General features: G+C 47.4%; 1 protein-coding gene across 1 annotated transcript; it reads left to right on the forward strand.

Moving 5' to 3' along the window:
* The first annotated feature begins 15,882 nt into the window (after window positions 1-15,882).
* On the forward strand, window positions 15,883-26,227 carry LOC144108229 (uncharacterized). Its single transcript, XM_077641510.1, has 3 exons — window positions 15,883-16,241; window positions 24,050-24,265; window positions 25,630-26,227. Exons 1-3 carry the CDS (start codon window positions 16,010-16,012, stop codon window positions 26,028-26,030), a joined length of 849 nt encoding a protein of 282 aa, XP_077497636.1. The 5' UTR covers window positions 15,883-16,009; the 3' UTR covers window positions 26,031-26,227.
* The last annotated feature ends 862 nt before the right edge of the window (window positions 26,228-27,089 follow it).

Raw genomic sequence — 27,089 nt, forward strand, 5'->3', positions numbered from 1 at the left:
GGTTTGTGATGTAACCATGAGCGTTGTTAATCTGGACAAATGTGCGGGCCTTTGGCATTGGAACTGGACATCAGCGCCTTTGTTTCATGCGAGTGTGAAATGGCCACATGTCCCTTCCAAATACCTCTGGTGTTCCTCTTGACAAGTATAGAGATAACGATCACTTTTGGAAGGAGAAAATTCAAGAATTAACTGTCCACGCATGCGTACACAGAAATGGTCGGCAAAGGAACTGTCTATACTCGCGCGCGCGAACTTATGTATCGTATACTGGTTCAGAAAGTGTGCTATTTGTTGCAGGTCCTTTCGCGCTTTCGACTTAGCATTAAAAAGTTTCATCGTATCTTTGCAGTATTTGTTTGGCAGTCCTCGTGGGAGAGGACTAAACGTGATAAGTTATTTCTGCGCTTGAGAAAAGGGGTTCTTTCCCTGCCACACATGTACTTGAGGCAGGTGGTGTCAAGCTTTATGTTTCTTCAAGATACACACGGCCGTTTCCTGCGGACTTTTATTCAATTGAGGCTTTCTTCGGCTTTGCCAAACTCTGTTATTTCCACTGTAGATGGGATGCGATACAGTGCAAGTAGATTTTTGAAAGCAGTGATCTTTGCTTTCAGGTTTATAAATGCTCGGTTCAGTTTGTCACGCGTAAGAAACTGCTAAAAGACTTGCTTGACTGTGTCTTCTTCAAGTCAATATATCGATATCTGTATGCACTGGAGGCCAAGGAGGAAATGTTTTAACAAGACGGTTGTGCCAGTGGGTGTGAAGACGTTTTTCTTCAAGTTGCACACTGGTGCGTAGCCGGTTAAAACATGGATGGAGGTGAAGGGACTGTTTTTACCACGGGGTGCTGACTGCTTGTTGTGTCACACACCAGAGTCAATAGAACACGTCTTTATTGATTGTTGGGATGCGCTGCTCTTTTTGGACGTGCTCCAGCGTACTGTAAAGAAAGACTTACCCTTGACGTACGCCGTATGGGATACGATTCCTGGACGTTGAGGCGGATGTTTATAAATTCGATGTAATTTTCCTTCTTGGCCTGCACAGCATTTGGCGACGCAGGATGGCTGTACGCTACTGCGATGAAGATGCACGGTCTGTCCCAGATTACTTCAAAGAAAACATATTTAAGCTACGTGAAGTGTGCAAGGAGCTATGTTTTGGAGATGAAGTTATCGAGTTGATGGGAGAATTGTGTTCCTTGAAACCGTTTTGATCTTCTCATGTGAGTGAATCAAATGTCCGCTCTTGATGTTAGAGAGTTCAGCGCAGAACATGTGTTTGCGATCTATTGTAAACTGTCAAAACAGGCAATGAAGACAAAAAAAAGAGCTGGCGTGGCGGAGTGGTTAGCGTGCTCGTCTCGCACCCGTACGCCGACACTGGCTGTGTACCGCGAGTGCAAGAACAGCATCGGACCCGAAAAGATATTTGACAACGGCCTGGGTAGCACATTGCTGTTTGAGGCCCGTGCCGGAGCGCTGCGAACACAGCTGTACCGCCGTCGCTTCGATACAACACCAGAAGCACAGGCAGCACTATGCCGAGCATGTGGCGATGCGGAGGAGACCATCGAGCAGATGTCGTGCCACAGACTCCACCCGATGCCAACAGAGGGCACTACATTCCCACAGGTTCTCATGTTGTTTCACGGTCCTGCAGTGGACGACGAAGGAGACAGCTGCTAGGACGAAGGGGTGCTGCGAACCAAGCGTCAACTAACTCTTTGGTGGAGCCACTGGTGGAGCACTGTGTCTAACTGCGCGAAATCGCAGTCGGACGCGGACGAGGTCGATGAGCGAATCCCCCGCCCCCCGACTTCCTTTGTATGTTTTTGTTTTTCTTCCCCTTGCGCGCTTTTTTTCTCTCCTGCGCTTTCATCTTCTCGGGGTTTTTAGGTTTTTCTTTGTCCGGGTGCCCAACCACGGCCGGTCTCGAAGGTGGCGCGTGCTCTCTCCCATACGGCCTTCACATCCGCCGCGGAAGCAATGTGAGTTTTTCGCAGGGAGTTATGCCGCCCGCCGCCGCTAGAGGCGCGACAACCCCACCGCTCGCAGGGTGCCGCGAGTGGCGTATTAAAAACCGAGCTGAACCCGCGAGGCTCCGCCATCTTTCCCCATGGATGCTTAAGAATACCTAGGTTCGGCTCGGTCGGGAACATCCCTAGCCGTCCCTGTTTTTTTGTGCCTGTTGTGTTTTGCATAACAATAAGCTTCCACAAACGTACCTAATTATAAAATTTAAACCTTATTTTCACCTTATTTCAACATTTAGTTATTTTTTTAGATTATGGTTCAATTACATTTACCGTCGGCGCGGTGGTAAATGCGTTTACCACGTGACCATGCTCAATTGCCTTGTCAAGGCCTTGGCTCATCGCCATTGATCCTAGCTGGTCAGGGAACGATCTCTGTGAGCAGATTTTCTCGTACCCGGCTGCTGTTTCCATCGCCAAGATGGAAAACCAAAGTTCAATCAGCGCGGAATGCCTTGCTGCGGGCTCCGCTGAACAAGCTAAGTATCTGTGTCCGGTGTGCAATGCTGCGTTCACATTTGAAAGTGTACGGAGGCGGCACGTGCGAAAACAGCACCCTGATGTCGCCGACTCGTTGGTACCCATTTGTAGTGCTTTGTTTGAATGTGATGTTTGCTGTAAGGTTTCGTTTCCCCACCGTGGTGGTCTCTTGCAGCACCACGAACAGGTCCACGGGTTTGTGCCGAGGCGCATCAGGCTTGAGTTCTCTTCCTTAACAGGTGAAGTATAAACGAGATCTCCATATTGTGCAGGCACCGTTTTCTGTCATGGGGTTGCAGTATAGGAGGTATTCACTGAGGCCGCACTACCAGACGGCGCGTGCGTCGCCGCGGCAAACGCGCCATGCTTGTGGTCGTTTCACGCCAGCTCGCGCAGTGTCACGGTACGCCGTGAGGTATCCGGCCTGAATTGTTAGTGATCGGTAACATCTTTGCACGTTGTTAAATGCGTCAACGTCCACTTTTCTTTGCGGAACGCTTATTGTGCATAAAGTTTGCAGCAGAATTCTGTACCGTGATTTTACCGAGCTGCCTGCCGCGACTCGACAGCAAAAGTGGCCGGCTGCATTGCACGCAAGAACGTACACGACTTGCAGCTTTTATTATCAGTTCATAACAGTCAGCTACTCGTTCAGGACACATCGTGGATAACACAGCACATTATTAATCACCCATATACCAAAACAGATGCTGCAGAAACTCACATTGCCAGCGGCTGTAGTCCACGAACTACCGAAGCCTCATTGTTTCAGCAGAAAGGCAATTGCGTCATAACTGCTTTATTTACGCGACAAAATGGTCGAGAAAATACTGTCGTGCACTCGCAGCACGAATGGCAGACATAGCGAGAATGTTTTGCAGGTTTGATTGCAGAAACGTAGCGTTGCTTCCAGTGCACAAGACCTGGAATCTATAGGACTTTTCGCAGCAGCTCGATGTGCAGCAATTCCGCTACATTCAGTAGTAACATGTCACTTTCAGCAGACAGAGATGACAAGTTAGGCTAGCTAAACGAACAAACACGTTTAACTACTCACCTCTCCAAAAACGGCACTTCGGTCGTCGGCACCCTCAGCCTCGCCCACTTGTCAAGCAATTCCACCGTCTCATAGATTTGCATGCTTTAATTCCTTGGCATGTCGGTAAACTTACGCCGTGCACGAGGCGGGCCTCATTATCGGTGCATTTAACGCACGACAGCAGTCCTGTAGTACGTCATACACCACGCCGGCGCCTGCAAATTCCTACGGGCCGACGTTTTCATGAAGTGTAACCTTTTCAGTGTGCCCGCTCTTTTCTGCTTAGCACAGTTCACGGCGTATCCACCAAGTCACCCAGTGTTACGGGGCGGACAGATATGATCTGCGGCGAGACGCTAAATACACTCACATTTCACACATCACAAGCGAGGTAAATGCTGCGGCTGCTGCGCGTGCGACCACCAACATGGCAAATGCCGCGCCGGACGCTAGTGCCACTTGCGGATGACGTCATGTGAATACCTCCTATAGGGAAGCCACACAAGTTGAAATAACGCATCGCGCGAAACTTTCTCTGCATTTGGATGTTTTGTGATGCTATGCGCTAGTACATATGGGCAGAACTATTGTTCTGCCTGGGTGGAGCTAGGCATTTTGAAAAGAATTAGCTGCTCTTGGAGTTATGTCCAGGAAGAACAACTGCCACTTGAGCTCTGTAACCTAATATAAACTAATTAAAACAAAACCTAACTGCTTTGCATGCAAAGTGTTTCAAAACAAACTACTCACCAATATACTGTTGTACTGTTGAGGACAAAATTTTCCAGGACGCGCGACTGATGATTTCGGCTTAAAGGTGTGAAGTGTGCCTTATTTCACTAACAAACATTATACATTCCAAGGCCTAGTTTCATCTCCACAAGCGTGATCTCCAACCACTGGCTGATAACAAAGCTATAAGCTTTTGATAACAATCGCGTGTCCTGGGCAATTTTGACCAAGACAGTACGTGATGTGATATTATATGTACAGCCTACTGCGATTTGAAGGTGATCTGTTTAGGCTTTATGAGCTTGGATTCACCGACCTAACACGATATTTTTATTAGAAAGAAAGTTGCAACCACGATATGAACGTAGCTAGCCAAAGGTTTTAATGCAACAGTGTTAAGGCTCCCGTTCAGCAGAAAATCTCGCGTCTGTGGCGGGCAAATTATTGATTGTGCGAAGTTTCTCAGAAGGGCAACCCCCACCGGTGCACAAGGCCCGCCACCTCACCTGTGACAGCACCTGCCATCGCAGGTCAGTGGCACATCGCTTAACTGCTGCACCACTGTGCCTGGTGTGGTATGAAGTCCAGGGATGAATGTGAAGTCAAGAATGATGAATTCCGCACATATGGTACACATTACAGCTATTGCGTCACACCCTTAAGGCGGAGCCTAAGTGTGCACTGCGATTTTTCTATATCATGTAATCATTTTTGTTGTGCACCAAGTGCCCATCATGACAGGAAAAATTTATTGGTTCGTGTTAGGTGGAACAGGTGCGATAACCTTCAAATTTCACTAGTTTCTACAGGTGTTATTGCGAATAAATCATGATGGAAAAATTTGATGCCAGGGTTAGCTCCAGAAAGGAATGCAGGGTCTGTTAAGGATGGAACTGCAATGCTGAAGTGCTGTGTTTTAACAGAACTGTAGCAGTAGTCATGTCATTCCGTGTTCCGTAACTTCAGGCACCTGATTTCATTTTTTGATGCCAGTGCATGCAAGCCTTCTGTCTGCAATGAGCCAGAATCGAAACATTACCGTAATGAAATAGACTGCTTATAAGTTTAGTTTAGTTTATGGGGTTTAACGTCTCAAAACGACTCAGGCTATCAGATACGCCGTAGTGAAAGGATCTGGAAATTTCGACCACCAGAGATTCTTTCATGTGCACTGACATTACACAGCACACGAGCCTCTAGAATTTCGCCTCTATCGAATTAATGTTGATTCGTGGCACAACAGCCTTTTGAAGAACTTCACCCTTTTTGTGTAGCAGTTCGGGACAGATTACGCGCACTTTCTGTTTTACGCTGAGGCATGTTATAAGGTTTGCATACACATGGCTTATATCGTTAAACAGCTGCGAAATGAGCCGAGATAGGCATAGGACCACATTCAGGTGGCTGGAAATAAATATGGCAACAAGAAAAACCTGTCTACATTATTTGGAATACGTGTCAGCTGAGAATAAGCCTTCCAGAATAAGGAATGCATGCATATGAAAAAAAATGAAGCATCATTCAGTGCCAGGAGGAAACATTAATGCAATCAATTTGCAGTAATTTACTTGCTGTTCTGGGGTTGCTTGCTGTAGCTTAACTCATATTGATGCCTGTTCCTTTTTTGCAGATTTTGAAAGCTGGAAGGATCATGAGGAAAAGACTGAGCTTGTCCACTTTGTTCTGTCAGGGGGTACGAAACATCTGGCATCTGGAAGGACAAAGAAGTATCTGGCTTGTCATCGCTCAGGGTTATATGTGAAGACAGCAAGAGGTAAGCGCCAATCAAAGGTTCATGGTAGTGTGAAATGTGAGAGGAACCGCTTGGCGACAATGGATGTCATTGAAAAAAATGGAAATATGGTAGTGGACTATCAAGCTGAACACTACGGCCATGAGAAAGAGCTACGGTGCCAGCCCTTGTCGATTTCTGACCAAAAAGACATTGCATGCAAGCTGAAGCTGAAGGTCCCTCGTAGGGTTATTCTTTCAGATGCTCGTTCGCCTGCCAGAGCTCCACTGGACCGGCTTCACCTTTTGACCTCATCAGAGGTTCAAAACATAAAGATGTTTAATATTGGCAGTGAAGTGGAGAAAGATCGTGATGACTATGTCAGTACACAGAAGTGGATCGTCGAGCTACAGGATCATGGTGCTTTGTTGTATGCAGAGGGAGAAAAGCTGACAGAAGAAGGCATTGGTGAGTTTGTGATGGCAATGATGAACACTACCCAGGGTGACATGCTGCTAAAGCATAGTCAAAGAGCAGTGTGTGTTGATTCAACTCATGGCACAAGTCGCTATAAGCACCAACTTAGAACTGTGATGGTGATAAGAAATACTGGGTCAGGCATTCTGTGTGCCTTCCTCCTCTCTTGTAGTGTGTCTGAGGATGTCATGAAAAGATTTTTTGCTGCTATCAGGGACAGGCTTGGCAAACGAGTTAGCTGTGGTGCATTCATGTCAGATGATGCACCAGCATATGCAAATGCATGGGCGCGGGTCATGGGGAACCCTGTGAAACGCATGTAGTGTGTGTGGCACGTCAGATGGAACTGGAAGTGCAACATGACCAAGGTAACTGACAGCCAAAGCCGAGAAGTTGTTCAGGAGAAGTTGAATGCATTGTGGACCAGCAGAAGCGAAGAGGACTTTCACAAGGAGCTGTCAGAGTTCCGTACTTTAAAGGAGTTTGTTGAGTGCGTTAAGTTTGTTGAGTACTTTCGGAGAGTATATGCTAAGCGCCCGGAACAGTGGGCTCTTTTCTACAGGCAGGACACCGGATTGACTACTAACAACCATCTTGAGTCAATGCGTAACGAGCTCAAGAAAAGTTATTTGGGAGGGTTTCAGAACTGGCGGTTCGACAGGCTGCTGGTGTCTTTGACGAAATTGTCCACTGACTGGGTAATGAAACAGCTGATCTGTCATGTGAAGCGCAGGGCAGACCATCGCACAGCAGACTGTTTCAAGAAGCATGCTGCAGGAGTGGAAGTCTCCAAGTCTGGCGTGACCAGACTTTCTGATGGAAAGTGGTCTGTGCAGTCGTGATCTGAAGAACGTCCTGACAACAATACATCCTGACAACACTGTTGTCAGGAAGGACACACAGTGCCAAGGGTGCATGCTTAGCTGCCCTGAATGTAACACTTGTTGTTCCACTGCAGCTGTAGGTATTTTTATCTGTGCATGAAAATGTGCGAACATATCCATGCAGTTGTGCAGTGGGAGCTGCGGAGAAGAGATGCAACTGTTCGCGATCCGATCATTGAGGATCCATCTTCTGTTTTGGTATCTGCAGATGATCATTCATTCACACTGAATGAACCTCCTGTTCACGAGTCAGTCAGTGAGGACACATCAGCAAATGATTCATTCCCAGTGGATGATCCTGCAGCACTATTTGAGAGCATTCAAGGTGACATGATTCAGTCATAAGACTCAAATGTGCTTGCAGGTATTCACATTGAGCTTGCTGCTCTTACACGCAAATTCAGTAAAAAACATCAACTGACCCACAAGTGGGAGCATTGGTGCGTGAATACATTGGAAAACTTGCGCAGGTTGTCAGGGGGTGTGCCGACAAAGAGGAGGAACCACCTCAGCCTAGGCCAATTCCTGCCAATAAGCGACAAGAAGAGCAGTCAAGGTATTGGCCCGAACGCAGCAATGCCACCGCTTCTACATATGCTGGAACATGTTCTCAAGGGGAGCATGTGAGACAACAGCTTGAATGTCAACAGGGGCCACATATCCGCATCGCGCATTATGATCCATGTATCCACATTCTGAGAGAGCACGACTACGTAAAGCTCTCGTGAATACAATTACAATGAGCAACCGCAGCAGCTTCGCTAACTATTCAACCTTTCTATTATGTGCACACCCCTAAATTTTAGACTATTTGTTTTCGTGTAACAAGTACGCAAATGCATAGAAATCTAAAAGAAGGGTACAGCAGCTATGGGGGTCACCAGTGACCTTCACGCTGTGGGCATGATAAGGAAAGCGTTATTGGAGGGAGGACACTATAAAATGCACACTTGTGGAGTGTGGCATTTGTTTGGTAGCTCATCTTTTGGTGGCCAGCACTGCTATATGAAAGGAAAAAATACAGTAAACAATGCTGTCATTTAAACTTAGGCTGGAAATATGTTTGACAGCTGTCAAGTCAAGCAGCAGTTAAAAATTAAATTTGCTTTGTGTAATTGGAGGTATGGAATAGTTTCATTAATATGAGCCTGCTGATATGCTGAGAAAACGGCAGATAATGAGACACAGTTAAGAGTTCAGTCACGCTCTCACTCACATCCACTCAATCGCACTCACACTCATGACCACTCGTACTGACAGCCACTCGCTCACACACGCGACCACCCACTCACACTCACGTCATCACACTTGTGTCACATGCATGCGATACGAGTGCACTCGTGAGTGAGTGTGCTGACCTGTGATATTATGTAGGCAGTGGCACTATCTGGCCTGGGTGGTACACCAGTGAGAGGTGCTCCCAGTGCTGGCGCCACTTGTGCTCAAGTTGATTTTGTGTGCCACGAATGCTGCAGTGTGAATGGGCGACAACCATTTAGAATGTTTAGTTCGAAAAGTTTGTCCTGTCCCAGCAGTGTCTGTCTCTGCCTTGTGAAAAAGCATTAGTGGGCTCTGCAGTGTAAAAGTTGCTTATAGTGGTGGTCCTGCTTTCCAGTGGTGTGCTCAGTGTGTACAGTTGTGGTCTGCAGCCAAGTGGCACTAACTCGCCTGGGTGGTACGTGAGAGAGAGCTGCCCCCAGTGCTGGCGCCACTTGTGCTCAAGTTGTTCTTGTGTGGCACGAATGCCATGATGTGATGCGAGAGGTGCTGCTAGTGCTTGTGCCACTTCCATGGTGTGAACAGTTGTAATATGCTGTGACGACGCAGACATTTCTCATGTCTGCGGGTGGTTGTCCACATTATCCAGGCGAATATTGGATGACATCCGGTCTGTCGATAGTAAAACCAGCGAAGGAATCTCTTTCCGGTCAACCTCAGATGCTTCACCCCTTTGCATATTTGTAGTGCGAAAAAGCGTTCTTCCAGCTGACAGCACAAATGTCGACTGGCGTTTCTTTGCATAAGCTTTCAATGACTTCCCGAGCTCGCAGAAATCAGTCCATATGTGCATTGTTTCAAGTGCGGAACGAAATTCGCTAGGCATTCGGTCTGTTGGTAGTAAAAGCAGCCAAAATCTCTTTGTGGTCACCTTCAAATGCTTCGCCCTCCTTGCATTTGTGCAGTGCAAGGAAGCGATGTTGCAGCTGACTGTCTTAGTGAGTGCTTTGCTTTTCATGCTGCCTTCTCCGCACTTCGGCGGCTCGTATGTAAGCGCATCGTAGTAGTAATTGAATCAAAGCAGTTTAAAGTCGTGAACTGACACATGGGTTGCGAGGGACGCCGTATTGGAGGCCTTCGGATTAGTTTAGACCGCCCGGGGTTTATATAGCATGTGTCAACATCGCGCACACTACACCGCAGTATGTGACTGCTGCTGCATCCTAGTTTTTCATGTTGCTTGCTGCCATGTTTGGCCCGTTTAAATGTTTGCGCACCTACGGATAGCCATTAAACATTATACGAACCAGAATTCGTCGAAATTGTAACTTTGGCAGCTGGGGAAACCTGTCGCATGGTGTTGTATTTGTAATTCTAGGAGGAGACATTTCTGCTGTCCGCGATTTTGAGAGCTATCAACTGGCAACATATCAAAAAGGTCTTAATGTATTCATAGTCTAGGGAAGTGGCACAAACAGGCCAGGATGTGATGCGAGAGAGGTGTTGCTAATGCTGTTGCCACTTGCATGGTGTGAACAGGTGTAATATGATGTGACGACGCAGACATTTCTCCTGTCTGCGGGTGGTGGTGGGTCCGTCACACCTAACACTAAAACAAACCGTGTTTTCCCTTTTTGCCTGAGTGGAAGTCGGACTGAGGAAATTTCTCACTACTTTTGGAAATGCCCTAAATGTATGCTTCGTTTCTTTTGCTTCATCTAAGTGCAGAACAGTTTTGGATAATTCTGTCGCTTGCGGTAACTGCGTAATAACCAGATGTGTAATGCCTGGCATCACATATTGTTTTTTCTTCATCTCCAAGCTTTTTTTCCCTTAGAGTTGTTCCTTTTTATAAGCACATTTTTCTTCCATTTGCATAATCAGGGGTACCCTGTAGGCAACCAAGGTACGGCTCTGGCACGAACGAATGCCTCAGTCAAACCAGTTCGTGTTTTTTAATTGTCTTGGTACCGATTAAAACTTTTTACAGCCTTGTGTTTTCTTTGCATGTTGGTTTCCGTCTTGTTTCAGAGGATTCCAAAACTTCTTCCTGCTGTTTTATCGTGTTTTACCTTTCTATTCTTTTCTCCTGTTGGCTATGGTAATTTTGTGGCTGTATACTTGGTCTTGCATGGTGTTTTGTAGCCGCTATGTGATATTACTGTTTCATGTTTTTCCTTTTCTGTGGATATATTATACATTTCTGCATACACTGTTTTATTTTAACCTAAGATGTGGTTTCATTGTGCAGTTATCTGTGCCGAATACATGATAGTCGCTTCTTTGCAGAGTGCTTACAACCTGACTGCCCTGCCAGGACCTCCCTGTCAGGAACCTGTTTTTGGTAGTATCAAATAAAGAAAGACATGACCACGTATTTTTGATGTGTTATTTATTTGCACAAATCCAGGTTTGGATGTCCACAATAGGACAGAGAAGACAGGAGCACAATTCTGTTTCTTTAGCAGCACAGTACCCAAATTTCCAGTTCAGCTGTGCTTTTCACTGATTTCGGCTGAGAAGTGTTAGTGTAAACTTAATGAAAACACAAGCCCAGGGAGAATGGCGAGCCGGTAATTCATGTAGACAGCAAACATGCCGTCCCGCAGGACCAACAGTATCAAGTATTCGGTCGCCTGTTTTCATAAAGTTGCTCCCGTTACAACTTTGTGGTGTTATTGTGAGAACAAAATCTGGCTTCGCAACCGCATGATAACTTCACAAGAATACTTCTGCACACTGCAACCCTGCATTACAGGTGTGAATGGAGCACATATGCACAGGTGTTTTTCTTCCAGATATACTATACCTTAGCTTTATCACAAGGTTAAGAACAATCGGCCTCTGACCCGCATAAATACAAAATAGAAATAGCAATCCGCTCATGCGTTTCCCCCCTGCCCGGGTGTCGACACAGGCGGAGATGTTGGCCATGGACGGATGGATGGATACGGCTGAACCCTTTACATCGGGCGGTGGCTCAAGCCACCTAGCCATGTCTTGTGAAATTTTACTCCTGTCTTGCTTTTAGCCACCAATCAGATAACCTTCGCTTGGTTACTTCTAACCTCTTAAAATCCACTTTCCCTTCACTATCCCTAAACCCCAATGCCTTGGGTAAGTCAGCCCCGCTGCCTTCCACTGTAGGGTGAAGCCCTTCACAGAAAAGTATCAAGTTTTCAGCCGTTTCCTCCTCCTCTCCGCACGCAATGCACAAAGTGTCTATCTCCTGGTACCTGACCCTATACTTCTTAGTCCGCAAAACTCCAGTCCTGGCCTCAAACAACAAAGAACTTCCCCTACAATTATCATAGATATTTTCTTTGACAATTTCCTGTTTAAAGGTCCGGTATGTTTCTAGTGCCGATTTCGTCAGCATCCCTGTTTTCCACAAAGCTCTCTCTGTTCCTTTAACCTTTTTCTTAACCGATAATTGCTGATTTGCCCCCTTACTGCTGTCCAGATATTTGCTTGTCAATTTTCTAGTTCGCTTTCTCCATTTCGTGTCAACATTCTTTATATACAGGTATCTGAAAACTTTCCTAGCCCACCGCTTTTCCTCCATCCTTCTCAATCGTTCCTCAAATGCTATCTTACTGCTAGCCTCTCTGCTCTCGAAAGACGCCCATCCCATATCACCCTGTACCCCCTGATTTGGTGTATTGCCATGTGCTCCCAAAGCTAACCTCCCTACTCCCCGTTGCCTAATTTCCAGCCTTGCTTGAACATCTGGCCTCATACACAGGACCGCATTCCCGAAGGTCAGGCTAGGGACCATCACCCCTTTCCAGATCCCTCTTACCACCTCATACCTATTGTAATTCCACAGTGCCCTATTTTTCATGACAGCTGCATTCCTACTAGCTTTATTCATTACATATTTTTCATGCTCTGTCAGATACTCAACACTGTTATTTATCCACACCCCAAGATACTTGTACTCATTCACTACCTTTAGCACGAACTCCTGTATTCTATGCTCGCCGCCCTCTTCATTAAATGTCATGACTGCAGATTTTTCCTTACTATACTTGAAGCCTAATCTATCTCCCTCTGTACTGCATATGTCTAACAACTTCTGCAGGTCTTCCTTGTTGTCAGCCATTATCACTATATCGTCCGCATATATTAGTCCCGGTAATGTCTGTTTAATCAATTCCCATTGCTTGAAAAAAGATAGGTTGAAACCTAGTCCGCTCCCCTCTAGCTTGGCCTCCAAACCTTGCAGGTACAACATGAACAACAAAGGGGACAGAGGACATCCTTGTCTAAGCCCCCGCTGTATCTCTACAGGCCCTGATACATTTTTTTCCCATTTTATGAGCACTCTGTTACCTCTATATATATCCTTTAAAAGATTAATTACTCCATTTTCCACATCCAATGTGCCCAATATGTCCGACAAATGCTCCTGAGTAACGTTGTCATAGGCTCCCCTAATATCCAGAAATGCTAGCAATAAGGGTCTATGTTCCTTTTCCGCAATTTCTTTACACTGTGTCAATGAAAATAGATTGTCCTCCAACCTCCTTTGTTTCCGGAACCCATTCTGTAGTTCCCCTAGCACCCCCTCGTTCTCCACCCAAGCCTGCAGTCTATCCTTTATAATTTGCATCACCACCCTGTAAACCACAGACGTCACTGTTATGGGGCGATAGTTACTTACGTCTGCTTTGTCCCCCTTTCCCTTATATATCGTGTGGGACGCTTTGAGCGCCCTCTGTCCACGCCTTTCGTCCCTCGAAGCCACAGTGGCATTCTCACAGACTCCTCAGGCGCCATCCGTACTCTTAAGGCGTGTTCTGAACTCCGACTCTTTTGGCACAGGATGATCAGAACGTAATTAAAAATTCTCCCTCACAGTACGGGTACGACGGATACGTCGAAATGCACACCTCACACAAGCCTCGGTGGGTGGAGCAAGTGCTAAACCTAACAGACGGTTCGTTGCGTTCGTCGGAATGGATTAGGCTCTTCGAAAAGTTGATGATTCGGCGGTGGGGACGGAGAAGGCGCTAGATGATAGAGGCGAGGAAGACGAGGAAATATATTTGCATGCATATACAATGGAGACCACTTCAAGTTACATAAGCAGTGACACATGCGAATTGAGCGATTCGTAACTTAAAAGAACTTATGTCACACACAGAAACAACACCCGAACACCTTACTTACCGATCGGAGGTCTCGGTTAGAGCCCAGGTATTTTTGAAGTACGTGCTAAGCACGGAGCCTCTAACTTGACTGCTGTCCAGTGCATTTTCTTGTATTTTTATACGTTTCGCGAATAAAGAAATTAGGGCGGGTATGTTTGAAGGCCCGCCCCAAACTTCGGTAACCAATGAAGCTTTAATACAAGGTAGCCACAGCCCCTGAAGGTTGGACAGAACCTCGAGCCCATGAAGGCCTTGGTTAAAACAAAGTAAGAAGCACACCGAGAAAGCATTCCGAACACCCACTCCCCGCGGCAGTCCTCGGCCTTATTGCGTGACGCCCTTTCCCTTTTCCCATTTCACCACCACACCTGCGTGTCACTTCTCCAAGGATGACGAGTTCTTCTAGCCAGGAAGTGTCGAATGGCGGAGGCAGGCCCTTCGGTGCCGCCACGAATGCCTGCAAACGAAACCCTCGCGAAATCCCAGCGGATGCCCGCGGTGAACAACGCTAGGAGTCCTCGGCCGCCGTAGCGACGCTGTTAAACCGGCAAATGACTTCCGCGCTTTTGTATATGCTCGCAGAGGACGCTTGGGCGGTGAGCTCCGAAAACGTGGAGGGTAGAGCGGAGGCGTACAATATCTCAAGCTAAATTAATTACAAAGGCTCTAATGAAGCGCGACCTTACACATGTTGTGATTGAACCTGTCCGGAGACTCTTCCTAGCAGAAGAAAACCTATACGGCGCCGCGCGCTCCCTTGAACCCCGCGTGGTGGCGATCTGGCGGCCTTGCGCGCTGAGAAGTCTTGCTTCGCAGTTTACGCCTCCGTGTCGCCCTCACCTTAGCGGTCATCTGATCGAGTCCGGCATAGCACCATGTGACTTCGGTGACTCCTGCCCCTTCTGTCCCGCCCACTTGCTCTGGGCCTTGCTCTGGACGTGCCTGTCTTTGCACGCCATGCGGCAGAAATACCAGCTCCGATGCGGACCGCCCCAGGTCGACAACCTGATGAAGACGACTGGATATTTGGGCCGCACCACCGGATCTTGTTGGACTTGCTTCAGGGATCCGGCGTGTATCTGCACGTGCGGATAATTTATGCAACCAGGCAAGCTGGCGCAGTACAACGAAAAAAATATTCAATTACCCGCCCAAATCAAGAAACGCGCATGCTCTCTCTCCTCTTCCACTCAGACAGACCAGCTTTGCAACATAATGTGTGCGCGTCGTCATAAGACGGCAAGCAGGTGAGGCTTGACGCGACCTTGTTCAGAGAAGCAGCACCAGTTAACGCTCGTGCTTCTCAGTCCGTGCCGCGCTCAACTCTTCGATTGCCTGAACTGTGCGCCGCGTAGGGCGAGTGAGCTGCCATTGCTATGCAGGCGAGCTTGGAAGAAGACGAAAATAACATAAACCGGGCAATGCATTCTTGAAACAGAATCTCACCGACTGCCTTGCTAAGTGTTCCAACCTTTTCTTTTCTATGAATTATTACATTTTGACTAAATCATTATTATTTAATCCCTCTCTTTATTATTATTCTAAAAATTTTAAAATCAAAACACACATCCCTTTTCTGTTCATGACAAAAATTCACCGGTGTTGCGCTACCACGTGCTTTTCCTTTTTTGTTAACTGCGTTCAGGTGAATAGCCACCCCATTCTTGGCCGATCCCCCAGTGTGGGTATGTGCCATCTTTTGATAGGCTAACAACAACAACAACAACTTCTATCCAGCGCCAGTGCATCTGTAAATCTTTTTTTCACCAGCGCCTTCTTTCAGCATCTACATTTATTAGGTTGCTTCATTTTAGCCGCAGCCGCGCGACACGATTGCGACGGAACGTGCTGTGGCCTTCGAAGGAAGAAGATGCCATCTTGCGCAGCCGGAGGGGAAGCTTCGTCATAGCTGCAGGTACCATCGCAGACCGTCCGCACAGCGAAGGCTTCACTCGCCCTGCTGTTTCAAGGGAGGCAGTGAGTAAGGCAGGCGGCAGCCGTACTGAGCGATCGCGTCTCTGTGTGCACTGACGCCACCGTCGATGGCTCGCCAACGCAGTGCTGCCTCGTGAACCGGGGCCTCTCCGTGGGGGAGAGGAGGTGCAGCCTGAGGAGGACTCCGCTGCATGTGCCGCTTGGCGCGACCGGGGAGACCAGCCGTGCTCCTGCTGCTGCTGCTCGGGCGCATGCCTCTGGCGGCAGCAGCAGAACCCGCAGACAAGCGGCGGCCCGCCCGTTGTGCACGACAACATGGTGGGGCCCTTCGAGCGTGGCACCGGCGTCCCCGACGACCTTCACGGGCTAAACTTCAAGCCTGCCAGCTACGGCAGCGTGCCGACACAGGACCCCAAGGCGCCGCGCGGCGGCGACGGCCCAACGTGTGACGCCGTCACGGTGGTGGAGCACTGCCCCTGCGGCGACCACCGAGGAGTCGACGACATGCATAAGCACAGCGACGACGCCACGGGCACAGCGGCGGCAGGTGAGCCGGGTGTCCACGGGGCGTGCATCCCAGCTTCACTCACCGGTGAGGTTGGCGCAGTTTTGAGCATGCCTAGTCCGCCTACGACCACCTGCGAATGCGGCGGAGGAGGAGGCAGGGCATACACGCCCGTGGCACATCTAAGCAAGCCTTTACAGGAAAACCAGACGAAAGTGTAGAGATGCTGTGTAGGCGGCGGTGGCCTGCCGAGCGGATAAAGACGACGCGTATAGGACAGGAAAGAAGTTTATTTACATAGAACACTATGTACATATACTAAGGAAGACAACAGTCACCGAAGCCAAGGGGCATAGGGGAAAGTTATCATTTTTTCATCAATTTGTGATGATCAGTGGGAGTTGAGTAGTCTATTATTCATTCGCTGAAAGATAATTGATGAGCAGAAGCAAAAGCAACTATGCATATGCCGCCGGTGGGATCCAAGCCCACGACCTCCGAATTTCGCGCCCGGTGCTCTACCAGCCGAGCAACGGCGGCGGCTGTTCCATCGTCTATTTCCGGGGGTATGTTCATGCGCCTGTAACCTAACATTGAGAGTGCTCACCAGGGCCACCCTCGTCCATAGCGGCGGACGTAGTGCGTTCTGTATTACCGCAAGTGTCACGTGGGAGATGATCAAACGGTGAGGGCGGAAGCTGTGCGAGAAACTTCTTACGCTATCAAGACTTCCAGAACCGAGACCCTCGGCAAGCTACTGAGCGGACAATGGAAGGGGAATGAGGCGCTCATAACGATCGACATACCTGCGAAGGACGCCAGCAGTCAACAAAACGAATGAGCGCGTATATGTATATAGGGTGTTTCACCTACGAATTTCCAGAGTTTTTAAAAATTGGCTTTTGTGTTAGAAGATAGCTTTTTTCAGCATAGCATTGTCAGCGGTGTAGTGCATCGAAATGCAGAGAAGGCGTCCTAACTAGCAGGCTGCTTAATTAGTATTCAATTGTTACCTTTTTACCTACTAGTTTTAGGCTCCTGTTAGGCCACCATAATATGCATTTTTTTAGAATTTCGAAAACGGAGTTAGCCTTAATGTTGTCTCTCAACAAATTTTCGCTTTTTCAACGAGTTACGTGCACTGGAGAGGTTGTTTTGCCTTTAAGCTTCGCGAAAGCGGATGCGTTTAGGCGCGATATAGCCAAAATGTTTGGGCCACAGCGCCGAGGGTAACCGCGTTTTCGAATTTTCTAAAAATTGATATGGATATTACTTATGGTGAGCTACACGCCTCTCAATAATTAAGGAGCCTAACGGTAATAGTTAAACTGTTAACTATTCAATATTCCTTAACCAGCCTGCTAATTAGCACTCCTTAAATGTATTATGATGTACTACATCGATGACAATGCTATGCCAAAACTCAAAAACAAAAAAAACTCTAACTCTTCAAGCGAATTCTTAAAAATTGTGTAATATCTTAGGTGACACACCCTTTGTATAACATAGACATGGTGACGTAAAACATATTTGTGAGGCTAAGTTATACAAGTAGGTGCACTGAAAAAGAAACTTAAACCAAAACTTAGCGAGCAACAGTAGGGGTGCAGTTTTTTTTATCACTGAAGAAAGTGATATGAAAACATTTTTACAACCTTCACGGGAGGTCGGAACTTAAAAGTTAAGTTGTTCATCACTGAATGCTAATGTGATGACGTCTCTCTAATTTGAACACCCGTACCTTGACACATCTTTGTATTGTTAGCCTACTTTACATGAAGCTGGCAGGAGCGTATCGATTCAGTCGTCGGTCTGAGAGAGGTCATGCCAATTCGACTACTGCGCGTTTTGTCGATAAAATACTTTTCGAGTCAAGCCAGTCACGCCGCGTTCTAGTAGGCACGGCGGCACTTGTGAGCATGCCCCTGCTCCTGCTGTTTACCAGCCAGATAATCTTTTCACCCGTGTAATCTGCACAGTGATCAGCGAGCCAAGACATCCGCGGCCGACCCGACTAGAACCTTCCCTTGCACTCCCCGATTCGACTCGTCGGCGTTTACATGAACAGAGTAATCGATTTTCTTCCCGACAGAGAACCTCAACTTTGCCCTCTCGGTTTTAAAATGAACTCGACGAGTCGACAGAATCGGTACGACTCGGCCTGTTGGGCTGAGTCGTGCCGAAGTAGGTTGACTGAGTGCGACCCGACCTTTGTGGGGTCGGTGGAAGGGAAGAGGAGAAAGTGGTCTTGTACTGGTGCTCGCGATCCTGGACGCCTCCTTTCAGAGCTCGCGTTGCAGTGCTCTGCGCTGACCATCGCCGCTGTTACCCGGATGGCGTTTACGTAAACGCGCGGTCGGCGAGTAGGGCTGACGTCTGACTCGACTCGCTCCTGTCGTGTTCACGTGAACATCGCTTTTCGCCGCGAACGACAACTGACATCGGCACCCTTACGAGGGCAATCCTTTCTGTAGTGCCTGCGGGCCTTGAAAGTATGCATAAATAAATAAATAAATAAATAAATAAATAAATAAATAAATAAATAAATAAATAAATAAATAAATAAATAAAAAGTAAATAAATAAATAAACCCTCATGAGGGTCTTCTCAGCCCCACTTCATGAGGGATTAAGTCGGTGAGGTGAGGGAGGAAAAGGTGCACGGATTGGGGTGACAGTGCGTAACAAAATTGGCGCTTATCCTGGTTTAAGTTTACCGTGCGGGGCAAAGCAGATTCTAGAGCAGGCATGGACGCAGGGACGAAGACGGGATAAAAACAACTAAACAAGTATAGTTTAACGGCAAGAGTAGCAGGGGTACAAACGCCTTCCTTTTTATTATTATTTTATTTAGAAATACTGCAGACAGCTAGTGCTGCCCAAGCAGGAGGGCATTACAATGCTTCGATAACAACTATTCAACTTTTTCCTCGTCAGAACATTAAACAATAGAGGGAGGGAGACAGTTCCACTTTTCAATCGTATGGGGAAGAAAGATTTTTGAAATACTGTTGTGCGTGCAAAATATGGCATTATTATTGCAGAATGATTCAGTCTAACGGACCTGAGCGCTGGGAAAAAAAAAACATAATTGTCACTTGATAGGCGAATTTTGTTATAGTACAATAAATAAATAAACTTCAGTCCGGCAATCTGTCGCTGTATGGAGTGCTTCTAGTTTAATCTTGTTTAACATGTTGGTGACTGAGGAGGACATTTTATAATAGGATAAGATAAATCTGGCAGCGTGACGATCAGAGCGCTCTACCTTAATATCTTTAGTGAAATAAGGGTCCTACACAACGAATCCATACTCGAGAACTGGGCGAACAAGTGTACAATATGCTTCATTCTTTACATTTGACGGGGCACTCTTTAGTTTTCTGCGCAAGGAACAGAGTTTAGCAAATGCTTTGGAAGAAATGTTATTAATGTACTCGGCCCAACTAAGATTATTTTTAATTGTTAAGCCTAAGTACTTCACAGGCGAGACTGAATGAATATGCTGATAGCCAATGTCATACGAATGGGACGTTTTTTTTTTATTGTGATTGACATAGAGACTGTTTTCTGAAAATTAATTTGCATCCCACGCCGTTCGCACCAGTCCCCTAGGTTGCAGATGTTCTCACTGAGTAGGTTCTGGCTGTGATTATCATTAACAACTCTGTAGATTAGACAGTCGTTTGCAAATAGTTTAACAACAACAGATTCATCAATCGTGAATGTCGTAGCTTCACCTGATTTGATTCGGGTGTTCGAAATTACTATTGCCTCTTTGATTTTGTTAGCAGCCATTTTGTAAGGTAAATTGATCACTATTCTTCACGGTTGTACAAATATGTCTCTATTATTTTTGTTCGGATTCTTGAGGAGTTGACTATACTGTTAGACTGCTTCTTCTACCTTGCTTTGTAGATGTCCCTAATAATTTCCCATCTATTTTGGAATCATCTTCTGTGTGCGTTCACCCTTTTCCACTCTCTTTATATTTGCGGGCTCCACCAAAAATTGGTTCTTTCTGTTTTGTTAGCTGTTACCTTCGAATGTCTTTGGATAAGATTGTTATTATTATATAAGGCGTTGACTATATGTTCAAGTTGATTAACTGCGGCACTGTTGGCTTCAGCTGTATCCTTTAAACACGCACAGTTTTCTCGCTCTTTAAGAACTTTAAGCTCTCCCTTGTGTGTAAGCTTCCTTACTTTTGCCTCTGGTTAATCGAAAAGCTTAATACTTAAATACCTGTGGTCGCCATTTGTAAATTCATCTAGAACCTCCCATTAGACCAAATAAGACGTCAGCTGTGGAGAAAATATTGTCAAGTCAATCCCGCGTCGTCCATGCTGGACTCGAACGTAGGAAAAGTGTTGGGATGATTTAATAATTCCAAGTTCCGGCACTGATAAAATTTTCTATTTCAATTCCCTTGCCGTCGGTCTTATTTCTACCACAAGCTGAATTCTTGGCGTTGAAATCTCCTCCAGCAAATATGAAGCCATCGCTGTTATAAAATATTCTCTATATTTCTGTTAGTAGAGGTTCTAGGCTTTGTGTGGGAAGACAGTAGCAAATAATGCATACGATGCTTCTTCCTTCCCAACTAAGTCTTACTGCAGTGATATTATGGATTGCTTATAAGGAGAATTACTATTGCTGTACTTGGTTGACCCGGAACCGCTATTATTTTATCTTTAATTCATCATCATCATCACCACCATCAGCCTGACTACGCCTACTGCAGGGTAGTAAATGCCTCTCCCATTTCTCTCCAATTAGCCCTGTTCCTGAAGAAGAGACCGGTCTTGCTTTAGCTGCTTTCAGGGCGTACTTCAGGGCGTACTTCATGCCTGCAAAAGGGTTGAGCACATACTCCACCTTCACTGGCTGCAGTCTCAAAAAAGCCCGAACATAGAACAAATCCGCCCACAAAAATATATTAGAACATTCGCTGTTTTGCCTTTTGTCGTAGCACGCAATGTACGATACCATGATATAACCTCACACACATGAAATGCGAAATGCAAAAGCTTATCAGTGCTCGCGAGAAGAGGATTTCATAAGGACTTTAATACTGTTCTGTCTTCGTCATGCTAGAGTGCTGCGGGTGCGCCGAACACTTCCATTCCTTCTTTCCGCTCCCACTTCCGTTTACACATCAGGGGATAAAAGCCATCACACGCGCCAAATACACGTCTTCTATGTTCGAGCTGTCAGTGCCTAGTAACTGTCCTGGCCGCAGGCCGTGGCTATGCAACACTGGCGACGAGGATGGGATATTCCACAGTCGGTGAAAGTAGACCCGGAATCGGCATCCGCGAAGGCAGCCTCACAGACGACAAGCATGACTCATCATATGCTACCTGCATTCAACGAAGATACAGATAAGTGGAAGCCGTATCTCATTAAAGCAGATGCCTACATTGAAGCTAACGAAATCACCGATTCGGCCAAGAAGAGAGCACTGCTCGTGGCAGCATTGAGCACACAAACCGTGGAAGTATTAGCCGTCAAGGTCGCACTGCGAGCCCCAAAAGCTTTGAGCTTCGAGCAAGAGCTCGAGGTGCTGAGCGAGCACTATGACCCGAAGCGACATGAAATAGCTGAGAGTTTCAAGTTTTTTAATCGCTCCCAGATGGAAGGGGAATATGTCACGTAGTTCTTGGTGGAAATACGGCACATAGCCGATGACTGCAATTTTGGCAACGCCCTGGAGCGGATGCTCAGGGATCGTATTGTGTGCGGTGTTCGGTCGAGGGCCCTACAGAAGCTATTACTTGGAAAGGCCGACATCACGATAGCGGAGGCTGAAGCGCTCGCAATTTCGGTTGAAACTGCTGAAAATGACGCTTTGAAAATGTCATCAGAGCCAAAGGCTCTATTCAAATTGCATGCTGCTCGAAAAACGCCCTCCGGGGAATACAGAAAGGCTGAAGAGCATCTGTAATGCGGAAGGTATGGCAGCTCGAAACACGACGATGTCAGTTGCGGATGAGCAAGAGCGTTGTTGTCGCTGTAGGCGGCGGGGACACCTTGCTAGGAAATGTTAAAGCCACCCTAACCGCTGAAGGTTAGCTGCCAGAGCGATGCAAACAGTTGCACTGGGAATAACGGAAACCACGCCAATGGACGATGGCAGTGACGAAGTCCACGTTAGGAAATTGGTTTCGGAGCGTAAAAATCTTCTCGAGCCACCAATACGCCACTCATTTATATGGAGCGGCGTTCAATTAGCAATGGAAGTCGACACCTGGTCGCCAGTATGTCATTTCTAAGGAACAGTACAGGAAGCATCAAAACCATTGGCCTGCCTAGAAGCCGTCACGTGTGAAGTTGTGCTACGCAGTGCGGTTTGCGGTGCTAGGTGATCTGACATTCCGTGTCGACTTCAGAGACGTGCTCGTGGACTGTCCCCTCATGGTGTTCGACTGCGAAGGGCCAAGCCTATGCGGAAGGGACCTGCTGACGCTGCAGGACAACGCTGGCGCTCCGGTGCTACATTTGACTCCGGCCTGCGGAGCCACAGAAACCAGCGAAACGGACACCTGCAAGATTAAATCCATTTTCTCAGACTACCAGGACGTCTTCACCACGGAGCTCGGCCTAATGAAGGGTCCTCCAGCGAGCCTGCGCCTCAAAGATTAAGCAATACCAAAGTTTTGTAAGGCGAGACCCTTCCTTATGCCCTACGCGACAAGGTAGCTTTGGTGCTAGACCGACTCGTTTCCCTTGGCGTCTTATCGCCAGTCAGCCATTAGGATTAGGCAACGTTATAGCGCCGGTGCTAAAGAAAGATGGATCGGTACGGATTTGTGGCAATGTTAAAGCTACATTGAACCCTGTTTGCGCAATCGAAATATATCCTATTCGTGTAATCGAGGATATGTTCGCAGTTTTAAGTGGCAGTGAATGATTCAGCACCCTCGACTTGCGAGACGCTTGCAGTCAGGTACCTCGAAGTCGCACGCAAACTCTGCGTCATCAATACCCAAAACGGCTTTTTTTGCTATAATTGACTTCCGTTCGGAATATCGACTGCGCCGTCGATTTCGCACAGAAAAATCGACACGATTATCAGTGGTCTACCCGGCGTGCAAGCCTACATTGATGATGTAATCGTATCCGAGAAGAAAGGCGATAACGGAGAGCGATTGAAAGTCGTCTTAGAGCGTTTTCGGGATCATGGAGTGAAGTTGCGGTATGACAAATGCAAATTTCGACAACAAGCTGTTATATACCTCGGACATCACATTGAAGGCGAGTGCCTCTATTCAATCGAAAGCAACGTGAAAGCTATTATGCACACACCTTTTCCACGGAGCGTGACCGAACGGCGGTCATTTATCGGAATGTTGACGTTCGACGCGAAATTTTTTCCAAACATGTCAACGTACCTAGCACCGCTGTATCAATTAACTATTGGGGAAAAACGCTCGGTGGCAATGGAAAGCACCGCAAAAAGTTGCCATCAAGGAATCCACGTCATCGTCATGATTCCCATGTAATTCATTGTTAACCGCTGTTATTGCGCCCTCTCCTCATGTAATGTCCCGTCAGGGACCCTTGAGGTTCAAATAAATAAAATAAAATAAAAGTTTGATGCAGCGAAAGAACGTCTGAAAAATGCTCGAGTGCTTGTACATTTCGACTGTACAAATGAACTCAAGCTAGAGTGTGATGCGTCGTCGCTAGGGGTCGGAGCAGTTCCATTTCATTCTAGCAACAACGTACATAGACCTATTGATTTTCGCTCAAGAACACTGACCGAAGCAGAGCGGAACTACTCCCAGTTAGAATGTGATGTGTTGGCGCTGATTTTCGGTGTAACAAAATTCCGGGACTATCTTCTAGGTCGTGAATTTACGTTGGTCACGGATGATCAACCTCTCGTCAGCCCTCTGAGACCTGACCGCCAGACACCGACTATGACGGCTGCGCGAATTCAACGCTGGGCACTGTACCTCGGAGGCTACAATTACAAGCTTCAGTATGTTCCTGGGAAACAACTACTCAACTCGGATGCTCTCAGCAGACTGACACAGCAGACCACCAGAGACAGAGGTGAAGGTGAGCCCCCGGAGTACGTCCTCCCACTCAAAAGCTTAGATGAAGGTGTGGTCTCAACGCGTGAACTGAAGAATCTAACGAATGTCGACTCGAAATTGCTTAAGAGAGAGAGAGATCACTTTATTTGCACCCGTCAAAGAGTATGGGTGATCGGGTGAGACGCAGCTCCCCCTTTCACCTTCACCGTATGCCTCCCCCCTAGACGTCGGCCGGAATCAGTTGACTTCCGGCGGCGGCCTGGGCTTGACCGATGACATGTTTCTGGACTTGTCCTTCCTGGCTATGGAAGAAGGAACCCCATGACTCTTTGTTTCCATGTAGACCATGTAGCGCTGGTCAAGACCACAGCATGTGATTTAGGGTCGCTATGCTTTCAGTTTTTGCATTTGGAAGAGTGCACCTCAGGATGCCATTTGTGTAGGACATACAGGTTTGGAAAGGTACCCGTCTGCAGTTTTCGCCAGATTACTTCTTCCTTCTTTGTGAGAGATGTACGGGGGGGGGCAGGGTTCTCCTCCCCATTCTGTAGTGTTCTAGAATTTCACTGTATCGTAAGGTTCAACATTGCGTGTCGCGCGGTTGGTCACCAAGCAGGGCAAACATAAAGCCCGATTTAGCACTTTATTATGAGCGTAGACTAGAACTGTCCTTGGCCCATGACCTCGTATACTGGGGCAATCGCGTCGTCATACACAGTGACGCCAGATAGCGCTACCTGCAACTTCTTCACGAAACCCACAAAGGATCATCGGCTATGAAAGCCGTGGCACGCTCCCTATTTTGGTGGCCAGGTCTTGACCGCGACTTAGAGTAGCGCGCGGCCAATTGTGGAAATTGAATAGCAAATTTACTTATGCCACCGGCTGCACCTCCCCTAGAATGTCCGAAGACTGAAGAACGGTGGTATCGGATCCAAATCGACTTCGCAGGACCCGTAACTGGGAAGATGATCCTGGTTGTAGTGGACGCGCACTCCAAATGGATCAAAGCGATTCCTGTGAAGCATGCAAACGTAGAAAGCACAATAAAGGCTCTGAGGAGCATGTTTGCCCGCTTTGGTGTGCCACGTACAACGGCACACACTTCAAGAGTAAGGCATTTTCCACATTTACAGCAAAAAACATTACGAACCTGTGCACAGCACCTTTTCACACACAGTCAAACTGCAGCTGCTGAAAGGGCGGAGCGAACGATAAAGGATGGTATTCAGAAAATAAAGGGTGGCGATCTCGACGAGAAATTGGTACGGCTGCTGTTCAATTATAGACGAACACCTGTGAAGACTGGGAAATCACCTTCAGAGATGCTCCTCGGGTATCAAATAAGATCGCGTCTAGACACCTGCTTCCCTGTGAATGTTGCAGGTCCAACTGAGGGGAGCCACGACTGGACACGGCCGCCAGACAGCAGCTTGTACGTCCGCAATTACGGACAGGGAGAGAAGTGGATCCCTGGTCATGTCAAATCGGCGACAGGAGCACGGATGGTAACCGTAGAGCCTCCCACTGCAATCGTCAAGCGGCAAGTCGATCAGGTGCGCCGCCGCTCGGATTCATCACCAAGGTTTCCGGTCACCGACACGACTGCTCGTGGTCCAGGGCCCAGCCAGACGAAAGGACCCTGCACGGCGGCCAATGTAACCACTCCCTTGGAAGCGGCCGCCCCAGATTATTCTCCTGATACAGCCGAAATTGCGGGCAATAACATTCAACCTCGCACCTCTCTTCTCCCACCTACCTTGAGTCCGGCCGAAGCTTCGCAGTAAGTCCTGCGCCGGTCAACGAGGCAGCGGAAGCCAGTGCAACGGTTCCATTTTGGAGGAGAGGGTAGAGTTGTCTTCGTCATGCTAGAGTGCTGTGCGTGCGCCGAACACTTCAATTCCTTCTTTCCGCTGCCACTTCCCTTCACACTTCAGGTGATAAAAGCCATCGCACGCCCCAAATAAACGTCTTCTATGTCCGAGCTGTCTGTGACTTTCCAGGCCGTGGCTAAGCAACAAATACATTGTATGGTTAGTCTGATTTGGCATGTTTGCATTTTCCTGCAACACCTGCCTTGCAACCGCACGTTGCTAGGACCAGGTGCCTGGTCTATAAGACAGCTGTGTAAGAAAGAGGAACCGATAAAACTTTTCGAAGGCGCCGAGACGCATGTTCGCGCGATGCACCTGGCCGACACTTCGCGCCAGTTTCCGCTAAAATTTCTTTCAAATCGTGAACAAGGCGTGGTTAAAAAACCTTCATGCTTTAAGCCAGGTTACCTCCTTCAAGAAAACTTGTCAGTCCAAAAGCTGTCAGAACCAAGTTTCTATGTGTCTTGGGAAGAGGCAGTCATTCGAGGAAGATTCGTGGAGGCCACGGCAACTTGCAGGCATCAAAGCAGTCGCTCGACAAATGTCTGCGCTCTGTTGCTTCGAGCATCTCGGGCATACGATGGAATTGTTGCAGACTCTGCTCACGTGACCCATCCCCATGCACCTCCTGCACTGTAGCGGCTTCGGAACGATAGGCCGAACTTACTGTCGAAAATGCCCAAGCTTCAAGTATAATGGTATGCATTCAACCTCGAAGGTCAGCTTGATGCATTTATACCTGGCAAGGAACATAGGTAAATCGGCATCACATATGGCACTGTCACCGTTGCAGATTACGCCAGACGTAGTGCCGCTGCCTTGGAGTGGGCGTACATACTATTGTCGAGTTTGGCGATGGCGATCAATATTTCTAGGACGTCCCACCCCTTGGCAACAATGGCAATAACACTTTTATAGGGTTTTATTCTCACGTCTTCGACCCCTCCCTGTACGAGGCTTTCCAGATATATA

Source organism: Amblyomma americanum, chromosome 1 (assembly GCF_052857255.1).
Source record: "Amblyomma americanum isolate KBUSLIRL-KWMA chromosome 1, ASM5285725v1, whole genome shotgun sequence".
In the NCBI taxonomy this organism is placed as follows: Eukaryota; Metazoa; Arthropoda; class Arachnida; order Ixodida; family Ixodidae; genus Amblyomma; species Amblyomma americanum.

Coding starts and splice junctions, on each gene's coding strand:
- LOC144108229 (XM_077641510.1), top strand. CDS start 16,010: ATGGTGGGGCCCTTCGAGCGTGGCACCGGCGTCCCCGACGACCTTCAC. Junction 16,242..24,049: donor CACGGGCACAGCGGCGGCAG/GTGAGCCGGGTG, acceptor ACTATCTTCTAG/GTCGTGAATTTACGTTGGTC. Junction 24,266..25,629: donor CACCAGAGACAGAGGTGAAG/GTGAGCCCCCGG, acceptor TGAATGTTGCAG/GTCCAACTGAGGGGAGCCAC.